At 35.1% G+C, this 25852-nt stretch overlaps 1 protein-coding gene across 18 annotated transcripts in view; it reads right to left on the reverse strand.

Moving 5' to 3' along the window:
• The window catches only part of LOC117576569 (TLD domain-containing protein 2), an 84580-nt gene that overhangs the window by 40549 nt on the left and 18179 nt on the right, over nt 1-25852 (reverse strand). For 12 of the 18 annotated variants that reach the window (XM_052006811.1, XM_052006800.1, XM_052006810.1 and 9 more), the window contains exons 1-2: nt 10560-10896; nt 9697-10208 (exon numbers count right to left, since the gene is read on the reverse strand). The exons of the other annotated variants lie outside the window; for them this stretch is intronic. In XM_052006811.1, coding sequence (XP_051862771.1) covers nt 9697-10208; nt 10560-10820 — 773 coding nt within the window. In that variant the 5' untranslated portion in view covers nt 10821-10896. Of the gene's footprint in view, nt 1-9696; nt 10209-10559; nt 10897-25852 lie in introns of those variants that run through there. 18 annotated transcript variants of the gene reach the window in all.

Genomic DNA, 25852 nt, shown 5'->3' on the forward strand with positions numbered 1-25852 from the left:
AATAAACAAAATAAAACAAGTAAAAAAGATACAGTCGGATGTGTTCGATTGTGAAATACCCGCTATTCTTAAAATGCACCAAATTTTATACCACAAAAGTACTAAAATATTCCGAAAGATTTATTTGGTATGCTGATATATTAAAAATGTACTATATAGTGAAAAAAGCAACACAGTGCGGTATTATTCTAAAAATATACCAAATTAATTTAGTGACAAAATACTTAAATATACCGAAAGTTATGTTTGGTATATCGATCTACTATTACATTAAAAATATCGCATAGAGTACGTTTACATTAGTCAAATATACCGAAAGTTATATTTGGTATATCGGTAAAGTGTTTCAAAATATACCAAAAAATACAGTAGACGTTTTTTGCAATATAAAATAACCTTAACAATTTATATGTGATCCCAACCAAGATCATAAATTCTGTAGTTGTTATTGTAAGCATTAAAAATGACGACTAAAGCTTCACAAATTCTAACAAAACATATTTAAAAGGATTTGCTCAAGAGAATTCTCAATTTCATGCAAAAGAGAAATGGAAAAACGAGAGTGTAGGAATTTCAAGTATTTGGCATTATTAATGATTTACTCTCAACTTTCATGCTGTTTATCCATTAGCCACTCTCACAAAACGTTTCACAATTTGCACAAAAATTCACAAGGTCAGATAAATGTTTTTTTTTTCCCCCTTTTCACATTTTTATTTTTGTTTATCATAAATCAACTTGCACTTGAAAGTAATCTCCTGACAACAACAACAAAAACAATTACAAAAATTTGGGTTAAGGCTAAAGTTTCAGTTTTGCGGCAATTTTTGTTTTCTTTGCTATTTTTACTTTTTGTTAACAAAGAAAGAGAATACGCTACCGTTATCTCCTGCTTTTTTTTTTTTTGGTAATAGGAAGTTATTTAAGCCTTTTGGCAAATATACAATTTAAAGTTGAAATTCCTGAGTCATGAACGGCTGACGAAAGAAATGCTCTGTAGAAGAAGAAAGACGTATAAATAAATTTTGTTTATGGCCGAAATTATTGGCCTTTTTTTAATATCAATTAATTACATTATGTTCTGTAATTGGCTTTTGTAATGATTTCTTTCCGAATCGTAAATTTTAATGTTCTCGACCGCCCCGACTGACGCCAGTAATTTTCACATAAACATTTTTTTTATATTCGACGCCGGGCTAAATGAAAACATCAACGAACCGGTTCGTCAACAGGAGGAGGAACAACAACAACAACAATTTTGTTTTGTGGGCCTAACTGAAATTTACATAAAATCTAGTTTGCCTTTTGAGTTAAGCATTTAGCAGTTGGCATATAATTTTTTCCCTTTCTGTTTGCGATGAGTGCGAAATTGTCAACTCGCCTGATTAGCAACTTCTCCGGGCCACACCTGCCACACCTGGCAGGTCGACCAAAAGCCAAATTGAACGTGTCCACAGGCCAATACGCATTTTGACCAGCTGGCTAAAGCTAGAGGGACGAGCCCCTCGCTGGCAGCAGATAAAAACGTATTTATTATGCATATAAATGTGTGAAACACTCTGCCGGCCCATCTAGAGTGGAAGAGTTTTAATTTTAAATGTATCTTAATGTATTCTCAATTATTAACTCAATATTTAAAGCTGACTAAAACTGAATAATGATTTTGTTTATCTTGCTTGAAAAAATCTCATTCTCATTATTTCATATGTCGAAGAATACAAGCAACTGAAATTGGAATCTTCCATCTCCAATTTGAATGTATCTTAAAATGTTTTGAACTATTATCTCAAATTTTAAACTGAATAATGAATTTGTTCTTAGAATTTATTCTTCTCTTATTTTATATGAAATCAGTATCTGATGTGGGAATCTTCAATTATGAAGCTATCTTTATCTATCAAAGTTTACCTTGCAATTCCTAATGATACTCCAAATATAAATGAATATGTATTTATGTTTGAACTATTATCTCCGAAACCAAATACAAATTTGTTGTTACCATTTATTCTTCTAAAATGTAGACACTTATTTTATATGACTAACGAAATAGGTATCAGACATGGGAATCTTCCATCTCGAAGCTATCTTTAAATTCAGTTTGTGATCAAATATTAATTAAACTCTTACTACGACTTTGAATTTTTCTAATGAAAAATAATCAAACCAGTTGCAGTAATGATACTGCATGTTAGTCTACATATAATAAGTATGAATAAATATAAATATATAGAATATCAACAAAAACTGCAGACTAACAAAAAGAGTTATCTCTCATTTAAATGAAAACTTGTTTCGTATATTGTTTTTGTTTTTTCGTGATTGTTTTCGTTTTTTGTTAATTGAGATAAGCAAACTCTATCAGCGACTGCAAATATCAACAATGAACGCAAATCTTTCAATTCTTTTGTATATTTTTGGAAGTGCCTCAGACACTATTCCTGGAAGCGACGCTCCACTTAGAAATAATTAGCATTTGGAGCAGCTGGAATTTAAAATGAAAAATGCATTTTTATGCATTGTAATCATTTAAGGCTCACACTTTTTGTACTAAATATTTCAGTAATTTGTATTGTAATTAATTTATATATTATTGCCGCACACACACACAAAAACACACACACGTAGAGAGTGAGAGAATCCAGTTGGATGCTTTGCACTTTGCATTTACATAAAATAACAATTTCTCGACGCAAAATTTATATTTCGCTTAACGCAAATATCTGTTTACTGCTGCGGACCGGACCCGGCACAAATGTCGCTACTCGTGTTCCGTCACAAACTGAGTACAAAATACTCGAACTGAAAAGTGCTTCTTCAATTGCTGATGAACAAATCAGTCAGAGAATGAGAGCGAGAGCAAAGCCAGCGGCTCGTGTTGCTCGTTATTCAGAATGTGGATTGGATAGTAGATGTGTTATCATCCCCACACACACACACACACTGGATACACCCACACAATTTATGTACATATGTGTATATAGTATTTCGTATGTGTGTGTAGTTGGACCTTGTGTACATTGAATTTATCAAATCAGCGGGCACTCAAGCGCAGTAAAAGGTCATTGTGGACTTTGTGAATGCACGCACGTAATCATCATCAACGAGTGGACCAGGCAACAGCCAAATGATCAGCTGTTTGACCGATTGACCGGACTCTCTCTTTGCGAAACAACAGCTAAGCCATCAGCTGAGAAGCTGATCGATTACTAGATTAGTCGAATACAGATATCGATTGGTTGTCGCTTCAAATACATCTCTTCTACTTCAGAAGCTGATCGATTAGTAGATTAATCGATTAAAGATATCTATGAGAAGCTGATCGATTCTTCTTCTTCTCTTCAAATACATATCTTCTACTTCAAAAGCTGATCGATTACTAGATTAATCGAGTACAGATATCGATTGATTGACTTTTCAAATACATTTCCTCATCTACTTCAAGTATCAGCTTCATTTCACCTGAAAATCATAGCTAAGCGAAGCTGATCGATTACTAGACTAATCGAGTACAGATATCGATTGGTTGTCTCTTCAAATATATTTCCTCTTCTACTTCAGAAGCTGATCGATTAGTAGATTAATCGAGTACAGATATCTATGGGTTGTCTCTTCTCTTCTTCAACTTCAGAAGCTGATCGATTACTAGATTAATCGAGTACAGATATCGATTGGTTTTCTCTTTAAATACATTTCCTCTTCTACTTCAGAAGCTGATCGATTGCTAGATTTATCGAGTATCGATTTGTTGTCTCTTCAAATACATCTCCTCGTCTACTTAAAGTTTCAGCTTCATTTCAGTTCCTCGTAATTCTCTGTTATATGGGCGAAATGTATGTTAATCCCCCTTTTAAAGTCAATGTCAACAAAGCGCCTTTTTAATTGGGGTTAGGTAAGGTTAGTGCTTCTCTAATCGAGCAGCTGACGCAACTGCTGCTAGATTAATCTTTACTAGCACATAAAAGTAACTTTTGATTAAGTTGAGGATTATTGCATATTATGCTGTCATTAACATTTCTGCGTAAGAGAAATTTCGGTATATTTGTTTGTCATTTTTTATAAACTTATTTATCCATCTAGAGGCAGCACGCTTAAAAGCTCTAAATTTTTTAATTGACTGAGCTCGACATCAATTGTGATTAATCCGGAATTCAATACATACATCACATACAATTTATACTTGAATTGGTATAGTGAATAAATAATATATTTCAAACCATTTATGAAATCGTTCAAATTGATATATTATATATATAAATGCAAATGTTCTTAACATGTAATATCTTCGATAAATGTTCATATCAGGCTGTAACTAACTATCAACGACTGCAAATCGTCTTTTAATCATGCTGCATGATTGCATTTTAAGTGGCGTATTTTATTGCAGTGATTAATTAAATTAAGGCTGGGCAAACCCAGAAGTCTTTACAACCGCTTAATGAGTCATATGTAAGACATTAATGATTGTACGATTTAAGTGATATTCATTCAATAACTCTTACAAAAAGTTTCCGTATTACGCACAACACTTGTCTTAAGTTCAATGAGAAGTTGTTCGCAATGAATTGTGTAATGAGAGGGAGAAGTGTTAACTTTTACCGCAATATGCTAAAAAAAAAAAAAAAAAAACGTTGCTGGGAAATTAGAATTGATTACCCAACTGTAATATTAATTATATTGCGCATATTCACAACAATTCGCTGCGCTTCAAGCAGGCAATTAATTTCGTAAACAAACCGACTCGGCGAATCAACAGTGATTGATGATAAACATCTGATAACAAAAACATCTAGACAATTGCGCCTATGGCTCAAAACTCGTTGGGCTGGCAACAAGTACTTGTATTACAAAATGTGTGGAATTATATTAGCAGAGACAACAACAGGTTGACTCAATACTAGAGGATATAAAATGCAACTCTAAATCACAGGTTACAGATCTGTTTTTGGATTGTTGGGGGCAATTCCGAATATGAAATATGGCCTACATTATTTATATTGATTGGCCATAATGAGATAAGGGGTGATAGAACACGTTGAGTTCTGTTTTAAACCAATTCGAGTACAAGTATTTATTACGAAACTCACGCCAGGCGAGGTCCATAAATTGTGTGATTATAAACAATCATAAGAATACTTATAAGCAAGTGCCTATCGCAAATTTTCGTCGACTTATCGCCTGCTCAAGTGTACGAATAGCGGTGTATAAGCATTACCCAAAAACCCGTATATAACCCATACAAGTATGTATATATAAAATATATATATACTAATATTTTTTGCCAGCAAATATTGTTGCGTGATCTAAGTGTGCTGCTAATTCGATAACTATGACTTCGCCGTAAAATATAAATGAAATAAAAAACAAAAGCGACAAGCGAATATAAAAATCATATATGAATATGAGTCGAGTACTTGGACATATGTGAGTACATAGTAAGTACTACTAAACCAGCTACTAAATAGCGTCTTGTGCACCTTCGTGTTCTGTGTATTATTAAGGCATTCTCAAGTGCACTGCGACAGCCAAACACGATATGCATTATGATACGGGCAGAGTGCTTTCCATAATAGAAATGACTCACATATGGACTTAAGAGGTCCACGTCTTCAACAGGTGAGTCAGAAGTTAATCTTATAGTGCTGTCACCCAAGAAATTCAAATAAATACAAACTATTATATTATTCTTAAATGCAAAGACATTTAAAGCATTTTACTATGAACAAGTTCCTATCAAAGTAAAAAATGCTTTGTATATTTAGAAGAAAATACTTTTCATCCAAATTATATTTTTATTCAAATTGAAAAAAAATTGTTTCTTTTAAATGTTTTCATAGTATCGAACAACTTGAACATTTGATAAACCATTGCTTAAGTTATTTTAAACAAATGCATTTCTTTGTGGAATGTTAAGTAGATTTCCAAATTTTCATTTACTAATTTCATTTTTAAAAAGTCTTTGTTGTCAATGGATCTGAAAAAGTTTCTTGCTTGGAATTTTTGCGTTTAAATTATATGCACATTATTTCTTTCAACATATTTTTCTATATTTAAATATAGCCTACTACTAATCTACTTAATACCGTAGTGAACATTTCAGCTAATTTAAATTATCTCAGGGGAGTCGAATTGCTGCAGTTTCGTAAGCTGCAATTGCATTTGCAATCCTTCACATGAATAAACACAGCCTTCCTCTGTCCATCAACAACATTGTACGGTAGAACTCGTCTCCCTCAACTTATGTTTGCACAAGTGTTTAGGCATTACCTTCAGTTCGTAGAGTTTGCTTTGCGTTCATCAAGAAGTAAGTATGACTACTCGCAATGCAACCAAGTATTCCAGTACAAGTATTCTGACTGATTCGCAAGCATGTATGTATGTATGTTTGAGTGTATTTACGTATGTTAAATATTTGCAAAAATAGATGTGGTATTTAACCAACTACTGTGTATGGACATTAACTAACTTCCAATGTGTGTAGGAGAAGGCGACTCTTATTGACACTCCGCTGTGCATATCATATATTGACAGTGAATCGAATACGAATACGAATACCAATACCAATATGCACACCCATACAAGTGCGTGAATTGCTGGAGAGCACATGACGACAACTGAAATTGAAACAGAAACCGAAACAGAAACAGAACTAGAAACTCAAGTGTGTACACAAACACACACACGCAAAAGGGAAAGAAGAGACGAAGGCAGGCAAAGTCAAACTGTGCAAATATATACTAGCCTATAGCAAAAGGCACGTGAGATTGCTTTTTTGAGGCTGGCTGTGTTTCGACAGTGTGGCAACGCTTAATTAAGAACTTCAAGTACCGCTGCTGTTAGCGACGCATGCGAAGTGCGAAGCGTGTCTCGTATTGTGTGTCTACCGTTATCGAAGTGTCAATTGAATACTCAAATTGTTTGCCCATGCTCGCTTCGAGCATAGAGACAGTCGAATCTCTGTAACTCGAACATGATGAGGGTTTTGTCGCTCCTAAAATTGAATGATTCATGAATTTCCTAAGGCACAGTTAATGTAAAGCAAAGAAGACACTTGTACTCTAAAATATGATAATCAGCTTTTTAACTCGAATTATCATGAATTTTTAATGTTCCATCAACTTCACATTCTATTTCAGGCTCAAATGTAAAGTGAATCATTCTTATTGAAATATTTGCAGCCTATTTATAACGTTAATTATTTATATTTTTATATAACTATTGTATTTTGGGGTTTCATAGGGTTTTGCGTTTGGGTGTACAGTAAAAACACAAAACAAATATAAATTTAATGCAGACCTACTCCAATGGATATAGGTTTTTTTTTTGATGGGTTACAAATTTGATTTTAAATTAATTTACAAAATTTGTTTAATTCCCATTGGTCTACTTCAAATTAAGTGCCTCATATAAGAAGTGTGTGTAAATAGGGTTGTAAAACACGAATACCAAGAAGTTGTTTTTTTAATAGATAATACAAACTTATTACAAAACTCCATAATATTTATTACGTATTTTCTTAAAACTCAATAGAATTCAACAAATTCTTTATACAGTTAAAAAACTTCAATAAATAAAAATGTTTATATCAATAAAGCCCAATGTGGCCGAAACTGCGAGTCTAGATTAAAGTTTTAAACCTTTCCACAACTACTGATTGTATATTAATTAAGAAAGATCTTTATCTTAATAAGTACATGTTCTCAGGGACGTGCTTTCATATGATATTTACTGGCAATATATAAAAACTTATAGCTTAACTTAAAAAAACTTTTATCTGACTAATATAAAATATTCCAAGAGAATATTTACTGTAGTTTCGTATTGATTTACAGTTAAATTATATTGGGAGTCTCTCTCTTTGTGACATTTCCTCTAACCCCTTCCTAATAAGGAAATTGTAGTTAAAAGTAATGCAATAGATAACTTTGGGTACTTCCTAATATAACATATTGATGATAGCAATAAGAACTGTTAAAGCACCCGTTTTGCAATCGCGTGCCATAAAAACGTGCTTCGAGATATGAAAAAGTACGATTGAAGGCGGTCAGTTGGTTGGTTTATTGTTTACATTTCATTTGGCAATTAATTCATTTTACAAGTTCAATTGACATTGAATTGTAAGTTGCGCAGTTGATTGCCCCAGGTTCTACCGTTTGTATGTACTTTTTGTTTTTTTTGCTAGACTTACATAAGGAAGGCCGACGCCGACGATGGGAGGGAGAGATAGCCAACACAAATGTGCAGCAAATGCGCTTGATTAAAATGTATGTACATATGTATATACCCGATATACCCTATACCCCTCACATAGACATATACATGTATGTATGAACCCGTCTTCAATGACTGATTTGCATTGTACAATTGCAAAATTGTAAAATTGCCGTCTATCGAGCAAATTGACAGGGGTTTTTGTCCGCATTTGATCGATGCCTTGATTAGTTTGAACAAAGAAAAAAGCCAATCCTTGAGTATGCTAGACCGTATTATTGATTGGCTGTGGTTTCAAAATGTGGGCATACACATGGGGATAACAATAAGAAATAAACAACAGGGCTGAGCTGTAATTAAAAGCAGCAATCACACAAACAAAGTGTGACAAGCAACGCGATAACGAAAACGAAAATATTTTCTGAATTTCGGGAGGAAAATTAAATGCTTGTGCTTAAAAATAATTACAACAAAAAACAACACATTAAGGAAACGAAAATATAACATATGTATGTATGTATGTAAAACGCAAGACACATAATTAAACAATAAACAGATAACATGCAACATTCAGTTGATTAAATGGCTTGATTGCAATATAAGATATGATATGTTTGCTTATCAGCATCACTTGTTGAAACGAAAACAAAAACATACAATAAATAAATTAATTATTAAATTACGCAATTTTGATTTTGATTGACATATAGACATGAGACTAATGGCAAAAAAAGGCGTGCCAATTTTGTCAGGTGGCAAGTTCAGCTGAGGTCGCACAGTGGGAACTTCCAGCTTAAGGTCACCGTTTTTTATGTTTTTTGGCCAGGTCATGGTCAGCCAATGAACTATGATTAAAGCTTGAATGAATTGAATTTCATTGAAGAATTTCTTCACTCTGATGGCGGTGAGTGGTCTTCAAATGCAACTCCATTATTGGTTCATTAAAAAGTTGCCAAACTTTTTGCACACTTCGATCGATTTTAATGGTTATGCGATAATTCGATAATTCAGCGTGAAAGACCTCTTTATTTATGTTTCTCTTTTGTTGTTTACAAAAGCAAAAGTCAAGGCCTTCACGCTCAAAGAATTTGTGCAAAAAGATGACGCAACAAAATGAATGATAATCCATTAACAGCGAGTACTCCATCTCGAATTCGAAGTCAAACATAATGAATGTATTCGATTTCTTGAAATCATTGAGTTAAATTGGAAATGGCCGATCCCTAATGGATATATGCGAGCACAATAAAAAAAGATGTCTGGCGAAAGGCGGAAATGTAAGTGAACTGCAATTAATCAAAACGCTGGGATTAGTTACTTCTTGGACGCTGCTTGAGGACAAAAACACACACATACACACACATCAGAATCATTCATCGAGCATTTTTAGTCACTTGCAAGGCGTTTGTTAAACATAGAACGTTTACGATTAGTTGTTCTCAATCTGGGTTGATTAGTGTGATCGATAGTTTGCATAGTATAGCGAACCTGTTCTTGAAGTTATCGGGCACGAAAATGTTCCACCAGGAGTGACGTTTCTCGCGTGGAAAGTACCCAGCATGATTGGGATCGACAATGTCGTCCTCATCATCATCATTTGCATAGCTGCTCATACCGCCGGCACTGGATCCATTTACCGCCATACTGTCATTGGTCAAATCACCGTGCGATTCACTGTGCATCATATTGGAGTCAAGGCTCCGTTGATTTATGAACTCCATCTTCTTGCGCCGATGCCGATCGAGTTTGGTCTGCAGCGAACTGCGACGTCGACGTTGGCGATCATTAGGCGGCAACTCATATGGATTCATGCCCTGTTGGACGACAGCACGAGATTGTGTGCCATCCTCAAAATATGTCAATTTGCCGGGCTCATTCGGTGAGCTGGCGCGAATGTTCTCCTCCGAGCTATATACGATCTCGGGGCTGTTGGTGGGTGTGGCTGAGCCATCGGACTTCTCGCTGCGCACAGCCGATTCATACGAGTCTTTGGCAGAGTTCTACAGACACAGAGAGAAAAAGAAAAAAACAAGCAAAAATTGCGTTAGCTTAAAGTTAAATACAGTTTCTTAAATAAATTTGTTTCAGATTATCGATTTCAAGTGGCACAAATGTTTAAGCTGTGTTTAAAATGGCGTCGCTGAAGTCGTGCGTGAGATTGGTATTTTGTTTGCTGGTATTATTTGGTATTCTTAAAATTTTCAAAAACGTAACTAATCAAATGGTGTAGTGTGACCTGATTCTATGGGAAGTTTAAGCAATCGATTTTAATATGAAACGAATAATGTGAATGGCAATTTTTTTCAAGGCTCGAAAAGTGCCACTCGAAAACAGACTTAAATCACTCTTACCTTATTGCTATCCCGTCGCAGAAATGAGACGGCTATGGAGCTGCGTCGCTTCTGGCTCTTGTCGGACTTGCTGGAGAAGAGTCCCAGTGCCAAGGAGCTGCGACGCGGTGGCTTCTGTGGTGGCAACGGTGCCGTTATGCTCATGCTTGGCTCCGTCTCGCCATCGCCGTCCACGTGCTCATCGATGTTGACCAATGACGGTATGGAGGCGCTGGCCCAATCCTTGCGTAGGCGATACTTGCCGCTATCGATGACGCTCATTTCGATGCTGGTTTTTTTTGTTTTGTTTACTTGTTGCAATTCAATTCAATTGAATCGTTTAACCGTTAAGCGCTGCAAATATTACGTTGATTAATTTAACAACACAAAAAACAATTAACAGAGCTTTGCAAATTGCTGCGCTTCAATTACACGACGAAACAGTGAGAGGGGCGTGACAGTTTGTTTCAGCCATGTGATAAGCCTAATTAACTAAGCCCATCGTCCATCTCACTCGCACTCTAACACACGCTCTCGCTCGCTCTGTCTCGCTCGCTTTGTCTGTCGTTCAACTTTTACTTTCAATGAACTCCATTGAACCGACATTAGCACGGTAATTAGCAGGCCATTGTCGGTCAACTGGAACGTCAACGACGACGTCGACGTCGTCGACGGCAGTTGCGATGATATCGCAGCTTGAATATATAAACGATAATCTAACCAATTGCATGCAACGTAGTACCGAATGAAAACTCGAACTCGCACATCAGCAAAATGCACAAGCAACTCAATTATCCGTTGGGAAACAGGGGAATAGGGCACACGATCATTACGGGCATGAGTTGCAATAGAGTGCCAAATGATCAGTTTGATGTTGCAACGACTGCATAGATCACCTGCAGTCATAAAGTCTTCACCCAATAATTGATAAAGTTTAATCTGTGTTAAAACTATAAACATAACTCTTTAGGAAACTAAAACTAAACTCTTCATTGCCATTGCAACGAATGCATAGATCATCTACAATCACTTTTAATTCATGAATATTTCACACATTAATTAATGAAGTAGCATTTGGGTTATAAATATAACACATACATCATGAGTGATTAAAATGTATTTAAATCTTCACGGATTATTAAATGTTATGTCATTATTTAATCACTGCTGAGATTTATATTATTCTATATTATTGATGATTAACTTAATCGATCAATCAAACTATCGGCATGGCATAAAAATCATTAATCTTATCACCATAAAGTTTGTAGTATAAAGAGTCAGCAAATGTTGGCATACATTTAATAAATGTCGTATTATTTTAATTATATGCTGACTCAACGATTAAATTCAATTTAAAAATCAGCATCAGGAACATAGGAAACTAATCTATACTGATGCTAGAATTCCCAAATAACTTGCAACTGGGTTTCAAATCGATATTTTGAAAAGAGTTTATCTAAGCAGAAAAACAGGTTGCAGAATCAAAAACTAATTATAGCTAAGCTAATCACATTAAACAGATGAAGTTAAAGATTTGATCAATCAATCGAAAGTTTATATGAAACTCAGTTCTTTTATTGGAATTTAAAAAAAGAAGCAGCAGCAAAAATGTTAATCAGCATGTGAGTTAGAACATTGACAACAAAAGGCTTTAGAATCTCTTGGCAGAATGTCAAAAATGTTGAAAGCAAGTTTATTGTTATTGCTATTGTTATTGGCCTATTAAATTTTTAAACAAAGTGGAAGCGGTCGCCAGTCCTCAGTCCCAGTCCCCAGTCAAGTCAATAGACAAAACACATATGCCCCAAAACTCTTGGGTGTGTGTGAAATGTAAAAAACAAGTGCTAATAATTTAAATTAGCTGAAAACTTCATGACATCATGACAATAGCCCAACCTACGACAACAACATGGCAACAGAGCTTATGGGAATAAAACGATATTTACAAAATAAAAATAATAATAATAGTACTAATAAAAAGCTGATGATGACGCTTCGTCGAATTGGACGAGTTAAAGGGGCGTGTCTTTGGGCTGACAACGAAATCGAAAATGAAATCGAAATTGAAAGTGCTCGGTTACATGTGAAGTAATATTCATTTAGATAGGTATGTTAGAGATGTATCCACACCCACGGTTAGAACAATGGAAGTTGAATGAAATTATAGTAAACTCTCTAATTGCATTCAACTAATCGAGTATCTGGGGCCTGTAAACTGTCAGTTGTTAGAATTTAACGCCTGGTTGACTATGATCTCTGTCTCTTTTTATCAGATATCTTGCCGTTTCCCTCTCACTTTCGGTCTATTGTCATTTGTAATTCTCACGTCAATTCGCTGGCTATAGATCACAGCAGGGCTATAATTGCTTATAGTTTATTCAATACGATGGACAGTTTAATGTTTACATTGTGCTTAACAGGCGAGAAAGCTCGACGGGATTACAGATTGTTTGAATCGAATGATTGGGCATTGAGACATTCTCGTTTGAAGTGAGTTATTAGGCAGACAAATGTGTGATTAGATAGACACTATCTACCGAAGTATATGCATGGTAAGTAGTGTAGTGGAGAGTGCAGATTTCTGTAGTGTTTTGTCGCGCTTTGGCAAACACTTCAAAGCGGCTATAAAACGTGTAAGCCCCATTTTAGTGTTTGAAGTGGGGTCTTATCAAAACAGATGCCATAATAAGCGCTCTATAGGAAACAAGCAATTTGAATAAGATCCGACCCCGTCAAATAATTATGAATAAACGAATATATATTCGCTTTAACCTTGCATACGCGTTAAGTGCGCAACTGCGACTGCGACTGCGACTCAGACTGACCACAACCGGTCAGTCTCAAGGCATTTACATTGGCTGCTTGAGAAGCGAAGCGAAGTGAACTGAGCTGAACTGAACTGAAGTAAAGTTCACGCTTGAAAGCCGGGCGAGATACGAGTACTCATAGTAGTACTCACACAGTGCTACCTAAGTACTCACACATGTCTGCTTCGAGTCTGGGCTTGGGCTTGGGCTTCGGCTTGGGTCTCAGTCTGAGTCTGGGTCTGGGTCTAGGGCGTATTTATCAAATTGCATTGGGCCATGAAGGCTCCATTCGTTTTGCGTTGGTTTTTCTTTTTGGCTCAGCCGCCGATCGAAGAGTCCCCCATTATGCATCCATTGTTCACCAATTGTGCAATGCGCATAAATGAATAGAAATGATACTCCAAAATAAAAAAAGAAGAGAAAAACAAATAAAACAACTAAATCTTACTGTGTCAATGTCATGGCCAGCCAACCGAATACAAATGAATAACAACAAAAACAAAAAAAAAGAGAAAAAACTGGTCGCTTATTGTCAAAAGCCATTCATCTCGGGGTTTTGTAGACTATCTGTGACAAAAATTTTCCATAGCATGGGAAAACAAGGCGTGCAAGTGGAAAACTACAGCACGTGATAAGAGCCAATCACTGATAACGCGAGCCACGAGTGAACATTGGATTTGGACCAAGCAAATGGTCTGAGCATGTCTGCTTTTCACACTTCATTGCAAATGCAACAAACAAGTGAATGCAAATTCATTTCGATGACTAACTCAAGGCGCTAGCCAACTGCCAAACAACTGGAGATAAGCGAGATGAACTCAGCTGCTCAGCTGGACATGGCCAACAACAATAAGGGGTAAAAGAGCCAATTCAAGGCTCAACATTGAAATGGCAAATGCAAATTGTCAATGAAAGAACTGATAAACAAGCATCATTCATTGAAAAAGCAGCTGATTGCTTGTTGATTTGATTCTTCAATAAAAAAATGCAATAGAATGATTTATTTTATACAATCAAGAGAATTCTTGAAGAGCCAAACTATGGGAAAATATATTAAAGTATAATGGAAATATTACTCAGCGTGAAGAGAAGAATTTTTGATTCGAATGTGAGTAATTTCATTAATGTCTAATGTTATTCTTCTTTTAATTCTCTCTTTAATAATGTGACATAGTATATATTCCTAATGAATCATTTTAATAATATCACGTGAGAGAAGAAATAGAATTTGGCACTATAACCAAACAGACGTTGATATAAAATATAGAGCTGAAGACAAAATTTACCTTAACAGATGCGAGTTGAGTGTACACATAAATAAATAATCAGTCTCTCATCAGATTTCACAATTGTGCTTAAAACTGAATAAACATTTTGAAAACTAAAACATAAATAAACAAATGCATTCGACTTTTGTTTTGTAACCAATTTAAATCAGCTGATTTAGCAGTTTGAACTTTGCTTTTTGTACCAGCGTTGAATTAATCGAGAAATGCTAACCACAAATGGCTAATCTCGAAGCTAAAATTGGATTTTCCATGGCAATTTAGTGATAAGCTCAGCGACGTTTCAACTGAGTAGACGCGTAGACAAGAATAAGAGCTATTAATGGCACAATGAAATTGTTTAGTTAAAATGGTGTGTGCCACACACACACACACTCACACATACTCACGTGCGAAATTGCACTTTCGCTTTTGCAGTTGCTTGCACTGCACGACGCCGCAGTCAAGCGAATGTATCTCAAAGATACAAAACGTACGCACCCCAAAAGCGCAGTGAGCGGAGAGGGGAGAAAGAGCGACACAACATTCCGCGGCCAAATGAAATGAAACGCAAAAGAAAGAATACGTAAACACGAGTGCGGCACGTTTGCCCGACTACAAGATACGTTATAATGTAGAGTCCATATGTTTGCTATAAATATAATTCATGACTAAGTTAAATTGATTAAGAAAATGTATCAAATTTTAATGGTCAAAGTCTTATTCCGCAAGCTCCACAATATTAACATTATATCAATGATTCGCCTATATTCTTTTAATATCTACAAATTCAATCTTATACGCTTTTTGTCCCAATTTCTGTTTGCAGGGTATTCAAAACATATATACTCACACTCACCTCACTATCGAGCGAACACAACTAAAGATACAAATTTATCTAATGCTATGCGACAACTAACAGAAAAATCGCGTGCCAGACAACAACACAGAGTGTAAGCAAAATAAAAATATGTATTTCAGATATATTTGTGTATCTGCAAAGTGCATAAGTTAAGCAATCGAGCGATGGAGAGCAAGAGAGAAAGAGAGAGATCATTTAAATATCATATAGCGATCGTATATTCGATGCAATCAATAAGATATAAATATATTTATTAGTTTGCTTTTAACCCAGTTTTATTGTTTCTGCTCTGCTTAAGATAATGATCATAAATCAAGCATAGTAAATAACTAGACATTTATGTTTCACAGCGATCGACTTGGGTTCTTATTGTTGGAATTCAGCCAATTCATATGTTAAATTATGTGAATTTTAACACGCCAATCACCCTTCAAATATATATATATATATATATATATATATATATTTTTATTTCTGAATCTCCATAAGGCATCCCTGTCTTTCGCCCCATTCTACACCCTCTCCGTTCTCAAATATTGTGCAGTAATGCGAAAAAACCGGTTGCACAAACAATTCGCTAATAAGCGACTTAAATTCATAAATTTGATATCATATGTGACACAAACAGCAAATATTCACACATACATACATATGGATTAAACAAACACTCGAGCAAATGCAAATGCTGCGTTGGAATACCTAAGGAATTACCAATTTGAATATACCCAAAGTAGTTTGTTGTCAACGATCGAGTTGAGATCATAAATCAAGCAATTGGCATAATTAATTTGCTCTCGAATTTGTAATTGTATTTATGCTCTTTGCGAAAATAATACAAATCAAATCGAGAAAAGAAAACAAAACTGGTCACCACAAGTCGTTGAACTCCAATTGCGTATGTTCGTATGTTTTGCACAAAGATACAAATGTATCTACACGTGTCTCAGCTACCGTTTTGCCGTACATTTCTCATTAGCCAAGGTGTCAATGGGCAACAACAATCACAAGACTAAAATCAATTACATTTTTGCACCAACAAAAAGAGAAGCACAATTGGAATGTGCTCGCAATATATTCGAAAACAGTTCTTAGCATTATATCTAGAATATATTTCAAAATTTTAAATTAAATGATTTACATTAATTATATTTTTAGTAAAAAGTTATAATAACTATCTTTATTGTAGCAAGTGATTCAAGTGATTTGATTTTATTCTAGTTGAAACAATTTATTTAGCTGTCAGTGAAACGGTTCTGTCCATTTAATCATAAACTAACTAGTCCGGCTGTTGCAATTGCAATTAAATTGAAACCTGAATATGCTGTTTATGGGCTGGGCAGTTCACGGGGTGTGGTCTAGCATAAAATCATTGAACTATTACTTATAATGTTGTTTATGGGAGCGAATTCTACGTGCTGCGATCGTGAGATCAGCTTGCAAAAAATAACCAACAATTTCTCAGTTAAAAATAGAATTCAAATATGCACCTAAGCCAAACACATCGTAAATATTAAACACCAAATTATCCAATAAAATTCAACAATTTTTAGTTACATAGAATAAAGAGTACACTCAAAAAAACAAATGTCTAAAAGCAAGATTTTGGTCTTAGTGCATGATTTTGGTCAACAAAGTTTATGAAAATCTTAAGGTTAGAAAACACATTTCGATTTCAAGAACATTTGATATAAGATCAATTTCTTAATAATAATAGGAAAAAATTTTATAGTTTTAAAATCAAAAAACTTAATATAAGAAAAAAAGAAATATTATTTTGCTATTTTGTTGTTTTAATTTCTTTATTATTTTATTACTAGTTTATTAGTTAATTTGTGAATTCAATCATAGCAGCATTTCAAAACAGAATATTCTCTCTTAGACTACAAAGAAGAATTGTTTTCGATAGATCGATTAAATAAGCTAATACCGAAAATACTAAAAACATATAAAATCGTTATAGGAATTTCGATGGATTAAAGAATTTTGTAACCGAAATATAGAATATTTGATATTTTTTGAGATAATTTGACATTTTTCAGACAGATGTTCTTAGATTTAAGAATTTCTTCCTAAAGTAAGTCATATTTTAAGAACACAATTTGTAAAACGAATGATTTTGGTTTTAGAAACTTGTCTTTTTTTTTAGTGTTTTTGCATAGCTAATAAATATTTTGATGTCTTAGAATATCACGTATGCGGCAATGCAAATCCGCATTAGAATCAAACTCAAACACTTGACAACTAGAAGACAGCGATGACGTCGAGTTCCGGGAGAGGAATGCGAGCTGGAAGGGAGGAGGGGGGGGGCAGCAACTTGCTCGGCGGGGCTTCGGTTGTGGCGACAACAAAATGACATAATCCGTAACCGTGACACTTGAGCCGATTTCGTGTGTGAACCTGGACAGGCCGCAAAGAATGCTGACAGCCCGAGTATTTGTATCTATAGCTATCGGAATATCTTTGCACTAGCACAATTCAGAATAAGAAAAAAAAAAAACCTGCTCGTTTTTGTTATTGTCAATAATTATGTATATTATATTTCCAGTGCTCAATCAACAGATTTTGTAAGCACTGAACAAAACGAAAAGCAGAAAAAAAAACAAAAGTTTTTACTATGGCGGAAGTGTTTGGCTTTTGTTTGCAAACCAGTTCGAAATTTGTGCCTGCGATTTTTGCTAACTACTTTCATAACTATGTGGCTGAGATCTGTCTCTGTATCTGTGTGTTGTGTGCTTAATCGAACCCAATCAATCGTCAAGTTTCTGTTCCGCAAATTGAATTGAAAAATCAACAATTTTGCTTACAAGTGCGACAACAACAACAACAACAACTACAGAATGTTGAAGCAATTGCGAAACCGCAAGACGGAACCAAATCAGCGATATTCAGTAATGGACCCCTCCTAGAATGATGATTGAATATGCAAAACGGAAATGTTTCCTATAAAAAACTATTTCAAAGTATTATATGTGGGTTGCTCAAGTGATTAATAGACTCTTTCCAGATAAGAACATTCTGTACGCAATTAATTTGCATACTCGAAAATATGTTTATTATTAGTTTCCAGCTCAAGATTCAAATCTGCAATAAATGTAAAATGCTATAATATCGCCCACACAATTTCTCGTTGATTTGTAATGCGCATTTCAATTAGTGCACAATTTGTTACAGCCAAAAAAATACAGAAATACACTGCCGCTCAACTGAATAGGTTCATCATCTCAGTGGTAGAAATTCTATAATTCCAAACCCGTTTTCCGATTTACAATTTTTTTTTCTTTAATTCTTAAATATTAAAATTAAAATCTGTAAAAGTTTTTTTCAAAAACATAATTTATCCCTTATTTATTTTTTCTTCTGAAAGCTTAAAAAATCAATGATTTTTTTTCGTTCATCTGAATAGGTTCAACCTAAAAAAATTCAAATTATATAAGTAACTTAAGATATTTTCATATTTTTGGCACTTAAGTACATTTCTAATGTAATTTTCAATAAGTTTAATAATGAGTGAATCCGCCGTTTTTCGATATAACTTCATATAAACGATCGGGAAGCGAGCTATACAAATTTTGCAGTATTTGCAGCGAAATTGTTGTCCAGGCCGTTTTAATTGCCGCAACTAAAGTTGTTTTGCTATCAAATTGCCTGCCTCTTCATATACCTTGCGCGATAGCAACCCCCATACGTTTTCCATTATATTAAGGTCAGGTGAATATGGGGGCCACTCGAGCAAGTCCACATTTTGAGCCTTAATCCATTCTTTTACCACCCTAGCTGTATGAATAGGAGCGTTATCTTGCTGGTAAGTCCATTTAATAACGTGAAAAATATTGGAGTAATAAGGAAAGGCTGTCTGTATTATAGATTTGTAGGTTTCTGCGTTCATTTAAGTAACAAATTGCAGGTCACAAGTGCCAAAGACTGATACCGACCCCAAACCATTACGCCTCCTTCACAGCTATGGCGACGGCTCAGGAAATGCTCTTCCTTTCGAAGATCGTGATAGTAATAGTTGTATCCATCGGGGCCGTCCAAATTAAATTTTTTTTCGTCGGAAAAAACCACTTTCTGCCATTCACTCGTCCAGCTCATGTGCTTACGCGCAAAGAGCAGTCGTGAAACTTTACGTGCACCATTTAACGGTGGTTTTTTTTAAGTTTCATTCGTTTTAGATGATCAGCCGACAAAATCACTCTTTTAACTGTTGACACACTGGCTTTAACACCGCAAATTTCTTTAATTTTGGGTGTGAGAGATGTGAGTTGGACGCAGCTCGCACAATATGCCTCCTGTCTGCCGCAGAGGTGGCGTATTTGACTCCGCCTTTCATGTTATTGCCATATTCTGATTTGTTTCTCAAAAATTACTCACAACATTTTGGCTTCGTCCAACGATTTTGCGATGGCTAAGACCACTTTCACGATAGGCTTCAATTTGGCCTCTTTCATACTCCGATAATTGTTCTCCGAATTAATTTAAAGGAAATATATGAAATTAAAAATTTGCATCAAAAATGTGTCAACGCCAAGTTTAATTGCAAACTAAAAATCTTTCAGCTGAACCTATTCAGTTGAACCAAAAAATTGCACAGAAATTAGCGAAAGAAATAGCAAAACAGAAAATGCAAAGTAACGGTACATCACAAACGGTTCTTTACTAGCACACACTGATTGACACAAATATAATGATGAAATGTATTTAAAAAAAAAATTCGTACGATCAATATGTGATGACGTGAAAATGCAAGCGGATTTATGTGAACCTATTCAGTTGAGCGGCAGTGTATTATATATAGTCATTTGAAATACACGATGAAGAATTTATTGGCACTTGAATACCCTGTACATATTGAATGTGACTTAAAGGGTAGGCAAAAAATTTCCTCTTCGATTCGAATACTCTGATTTGTATCATCAACATATTACAGATTGATTTATTAAGGAACTGACTGCGGAATCTGTACACAATGAATGCGAAATAAATTGGTTTGTGTACAGGATATATCTCATTTTGTTTGGTAATTAATTGCGATAAAGTCGGCAGAAGCTACTGCGAGGTCTACAATGGAAGTGTGCTTATTAAATCATCGACATCATCGACAACATCGACTTCATCAATAAATCACAAACGCACATATCGAAAATAACAACTGCAACAACAATAACAACAACAGCAACGAGCGACTCAAAGTGCTCTTTGTACAGATACAAAAGCCGCAAGATACTTGGGGGCTTAAGGAGCCATATGAAGTGTCTTTGTGAGAGACGCGATTGATTTCTTGTGAAATATGTAGTATGCATGAACTCGTGTATTTATTTGTGTAATTATGACATTTTTTTCACGCCATGTTAAGCAAACAAATAACAAAATCACAGTAAGCCTCTTTGTCTGAGAGACAAGCGAGCGAAATAAAAACCTCATAAATAAATCAAAAATACAAAAAACGACAGCAACAACAATTAAAAGGAAAGAAAACATTATAAATGTATATATGTATATGTAAGGGCCCAAGATACGTTCTCTGTACACTCAGACAAGCCTTCTTTTGATAGCAGTGCAAACATTGTGTATATAACTTTTGGGGGGAGATCCTTAAAAAAACGAAAAGACAAAAGCTATAGATAGTCATAATAATGACAGCGATAACGAAGCAGAGACTTTTTTGCTTCCTCATACGCACACATACTCGCACACGTTTTAAATATAAATACATATTGAAATTAATTTAAGCGCTACGAGCAGCCCAACGCATCGCATCGCATCGCTTGTCGCTCAAAATCAATAAAAAGATACAAAAGTATCTACGCGACGCGACGCCTTCTCACAGATGCATCTTTTACTTTTATTTTTGTGCACTGTGATTTCCGCATTGCTTTTTTCGAAATTATTAACGCATTTAATTCAAATAATATTTTACAGTTGTCGGAATTGATTTGCATAGCCAGCCACGCCCCATTGCGATACGCCTTCTTATACACAGCAATATATATTATAAATAATGTTTTGCAACGCAAAATTTGCCGCCTGACTTGGTTGGCCTGAATTCAGCGTTAGTTCGCATTAAATGCTCATACGAAAATAAATCTGTTTATCTATAGATACGTTTTGTTTTTGTATTTCATTTTACCTATCGCAGCAGGCTCTTTAAGTGTCTAGGCTTCAGAGTCCAAAGTGATAAATGATATTAATAATCGTAAATGGAAATGAAAATTGTGTCAAAGCTTTCGATGGAAAGCAGAATAATATAAAAGCATAAAAGCAGTAAATTTATGATGCTTACGCAAAATTCAAAACAATTCCTTATCAACTAGACAAATATAACAGCCAGATAGTGAGTGAGTTACCAAAACTCAATGCTAACATAAATATGTCCAAATATGTAAATAATTTATTTTCAAGATAGGTACGATTTAATAAATTGACGGCTTTTAGTCGCACTTGATTGATGGTTAGCAAATGCATGGAATATACTTGTATATATTTTTAAATATTCTTATCATTAAATGTTTTGTAATCTCCGCCAAAGAATCGCATCGATATTTTGGAGCTTAAAATTGATAGTGTCCTTTAAAATTTGTTTTTTTTTGCACAACGGTTTGATATTACGATTCTCTCAGTTGAGCCGACGTTGCGGAAAGAGAGAGCGTGTGTAAGAGAGAGAGAGAGAGAAGCAAAGAGAGAAAAGCAGAAGAAGCAGCCGCCAGACAGTCTACAAAATCTGAATCTAAAGCAGGTTGTACCGGATTAGCATAAATTGTGTAGAAAATGGACAACAGTTAGGAAATGAAATTGCAACTTTTGGCTGGCTTTGGCCCTGTGTTAGACCCACATACCGCATGAAATACCAACACATATTTATATCAGCCATTAAGCCAAATGAATTGTGAGTCAGTATTTAATGTTAATATGAGTGTTTGCACAGGTTTGACGTCTCTCACGTGTAATCGTATACGTATACACCTGTTCGTTCATATATGTGAGTGTGTGAGTGAGTTCATTACTTTTGGAATACCGTTGCCTTTTTAATTCTCTACACAAATGGCATGGAAGGGCCATAGACAAAGCCAAGCTCGGCTCGGAAATGACGACCACAGCGAAGACAGTTAAACTTGCGTGCTGAACTTTTTTTCGTTGCTGGGGTTGTTTTGTTTTATTGTGCTGATGACCTTAAATTAGGCGTAGGTCTTCAGTTTTTTTTTTCGTTTTTTTTCACTTCTCTTTCATATTCGTCGTTGCTGGCCAAGTTTGATTTGCTTGGTTTTTTTTTTAGTATGTATTGTATTTGGTTGGTCAGCTGTTTTTTGTGCGCTTTGGCCTCAAGTTGTAATAAATAACAAAAATATTTTACACACACATAAGAAATAACAACAACAACTGGCAATAACAGTTGAGAAGGGGCATGGCATGGAATCATGCCACCAAAATGCCTTGACCCGCAGGCAAAAGAGCCGAGAATAATGGCAATAATTTTTTTTTTGTTGGTTAGCTTGGATTAGCACAGCGACTAATGTGAATACATTTGAACACATACATTCATATGTGCACATAAGTATGTAGACATAAAAGTGAATGTAATGCAGTAAGCGTCAGAAAATGAGAGGACAATAACAATTCCAGTTGTAGACTTTTGCTCTTTTTGCTGTTTTTTTTTTTTTTTTTTTGTTTGTGTTAAAAAGAGTAAAAGGGCAACGAACAGCAAGCAGCCTAGACTGCAGCAGCACAAAGCAAAGAAGGGCTTAGTGAGAGCTAAAGAACGAGAGAACGAGTGAGCGACACACAGAGAGCGAACGCGTTGAGAGAGAGAAGGCTTGGCAGCTTTTGGGCAATCGCTGCTTTTGCCTATTTTTATGGACCTATTACAGAGTGCAGGCAATGTTGCTTCCTATTTCTTTTTTCTTACATCATTTATGTGCTCATTGCACACATACACACACACACCTGCTTTTTAAGCTCCGTTCGCTTTATCTTATGTCAGATGATGTTGCCTTCTGAGCTCCGGGCTCTTACTGCAGTGCTTTGATTCCTCTTCCTTCTTGATTTCTTATCTTTTTTCTTTTTGTTGTATTAAGCAAGTAAATTCGTTAAGTTGTTTTAGTCACATTTCTAACTGGTATATAATTTCACTTTTATTTATCACTCTCGTTAAACTTTATTTCGTATTTATTTGGCACAAGCACTCGGGTTTTTTGTAAAATTTATTAATTTTCATTAATATTTTATGCAATGCTTAACTTGTCTCTCTCTCCCTTTTTAGCACCAGGCGAAGAAGAGTATAGAATTAGTGCACTCTGGAAATATTATTTAACACATTAAATATATTATATGGCGAATATGAAATTTTTTGACTCGCACACAAACACTCTCACACACTCACATTATCCCAAGTTTTATTCGTGTATTTTTAAATTTATCTGCGCAAAAGATTTGCAAAGGTCAGTCGAAATTTCAACTGAGAATTTATAATTAAAATTACTTGTAATTTAGAAATGAAAAAAAAAATAATAATAATAATGCTAATTGCATGCAAAATTTCGTGAGCAATTTTTAACGGCGTTCCGTTCTACCACAAAAATGGAATATAACGGTAAAGAAAGACAAGTTGAAGTCTTGAAAAATCAAAAATGGAGACAAATATGGTTTTGCTTCCACAATTCGAATCAATCGAAAAACTAACCACGAAATGGGCACAGACAATATCAGACAATTGCAGTAACAACAACAATAACAACTTCAACAAGAGTAGCAACATTGTCATTATTATTGCTGTGGATACAACAAATTAAAAACCACACACTCTCTTTGACGCACACATTCAAACGTATCCATATGCAGTCAGACATACAGATAATTTAACAATTAAACAAAACATGGGAATGTGCGACGGGGTATTTTATTATTATCATTCGTAATTTTTTTTTTTGTTTTCGTATTGTTTTAAACAATTTACAATATTTTTGCGCTGTCGCTGCACATTTGAACCCGTATTTGCATTTATTTATGGATTTTATTTAGCACGTAACCGCTTTACGGTATTGTTATTATTATTATTCATATATTTATATATTTACTTTTTTCTTTTCTTTATTTTTGTGGCTTTGGAGAATACGCGCGCGCGCGTTTTTGTTTAAACGAGCTTTACAAAATAAGAGTTTTTGCTGTTTCGTTTTGCGTTCGCTTCGGAGCGATTTGCTTGCGTTCGTTGCAAATGAAAAACTTAAACTGATCGAAAATTTCTACCGTGAAACGAACGTGCATGGGTCTCAGAAAGCAGGCAACAAACCTCAGACAAAAAAAAACAAAAACAACACACACATAAAAACAAAAACAACACACAATTACCGAACGGCAACGAATACGAAAACGATCTTTGGTTTTGACGTCGCTGCTGTTGTCGTTGTCGCTGCTTCTGTCGCAGTCGCAGTCGCTGCTATCGTCGACGCTCTTGTGTAAATTATGCTATTTATTGCCGTCGCACAGTGGAGCCGAAACACATGCGTGACAAATTTAGCTGATTACAAATTGTCAAATTAGACAAGCGGGTGGAGTAATGGTGTGTCATTTGATTTACTTCAACTGGACACGTGCAATATATACTTAAAATTTAAATACATTTTTAAATTTGACAGCAAATGCAAATATTTCAAATACATTTGTCATCAGTTCAGGCCCCACAGTGCGCAGTTTGTTTGTTTGTAGGGCAGCCAGCGCTCTCTGCGCACTGCTCTCAACTCTTTCGTGTGCTCTCTCTCTCCCGCTCAATTACTCTCGTTTTAGCCTCTCTCTGGCGCTCTCTGCTCTCTGGGCGCGCCACCATGTGCTTCACTAAACATAAACTTGTTTTTGTTGGCAAGTTTAAAGCGCAGCTTACGGATTGTTTATATATTTGGTTGAGTTTTAAAATGCTGTTTTTATAATTTATATTTAACGTTACGCTACGCCATTTAAAATGCATTTTAGTCATTTCCTTTAGTTAATCTGCCAATATATTCTGATGCGTTCAAACACAAGCCTAGCTTAACATTTCATTAACATTGAAATGACCTGTTAAAGTTACGTGCTGCTGGCAACAACAACACGAAATGTTGCTAAGGCATGTTGCTAAACACGTAGCGTGAACGTTTTTTTTTGCCACTGTGCATGTGCAATGAACTTGTTTTCAATCGGGATTATTTGCTGTTTATTTACGTTTCATGTGTATTTGTTTTATTTATTTAATTTTGTTTTATTGGAGGCTAGTCGCCACCTGACTTTGTAATTGCAATTAAATTACTCATACGCACTCTAAGCCGGCCTATAATTACACATAATTGCATTGCTCGACAGCAGCAGTTTTTAGTTGAAGTTAAAACCAAATCATTTCCTGCCTTTAGTTAATGT

This window comes from Drosophila albomicans, chromosome 2R (genome assembly GCF_009650485.2).
Source record: "Drosophila albomicans strain 15112-1751.03 chromosome 2R, ASM965048v2, whole genome shotgun sequence".
Classification (NCBI taxonomy): Eukaryota; Metazoa; Arthropoda; class Insecta; order Diptera; family Drosophilidae; genus Drosophila; species Drosophila albomicans.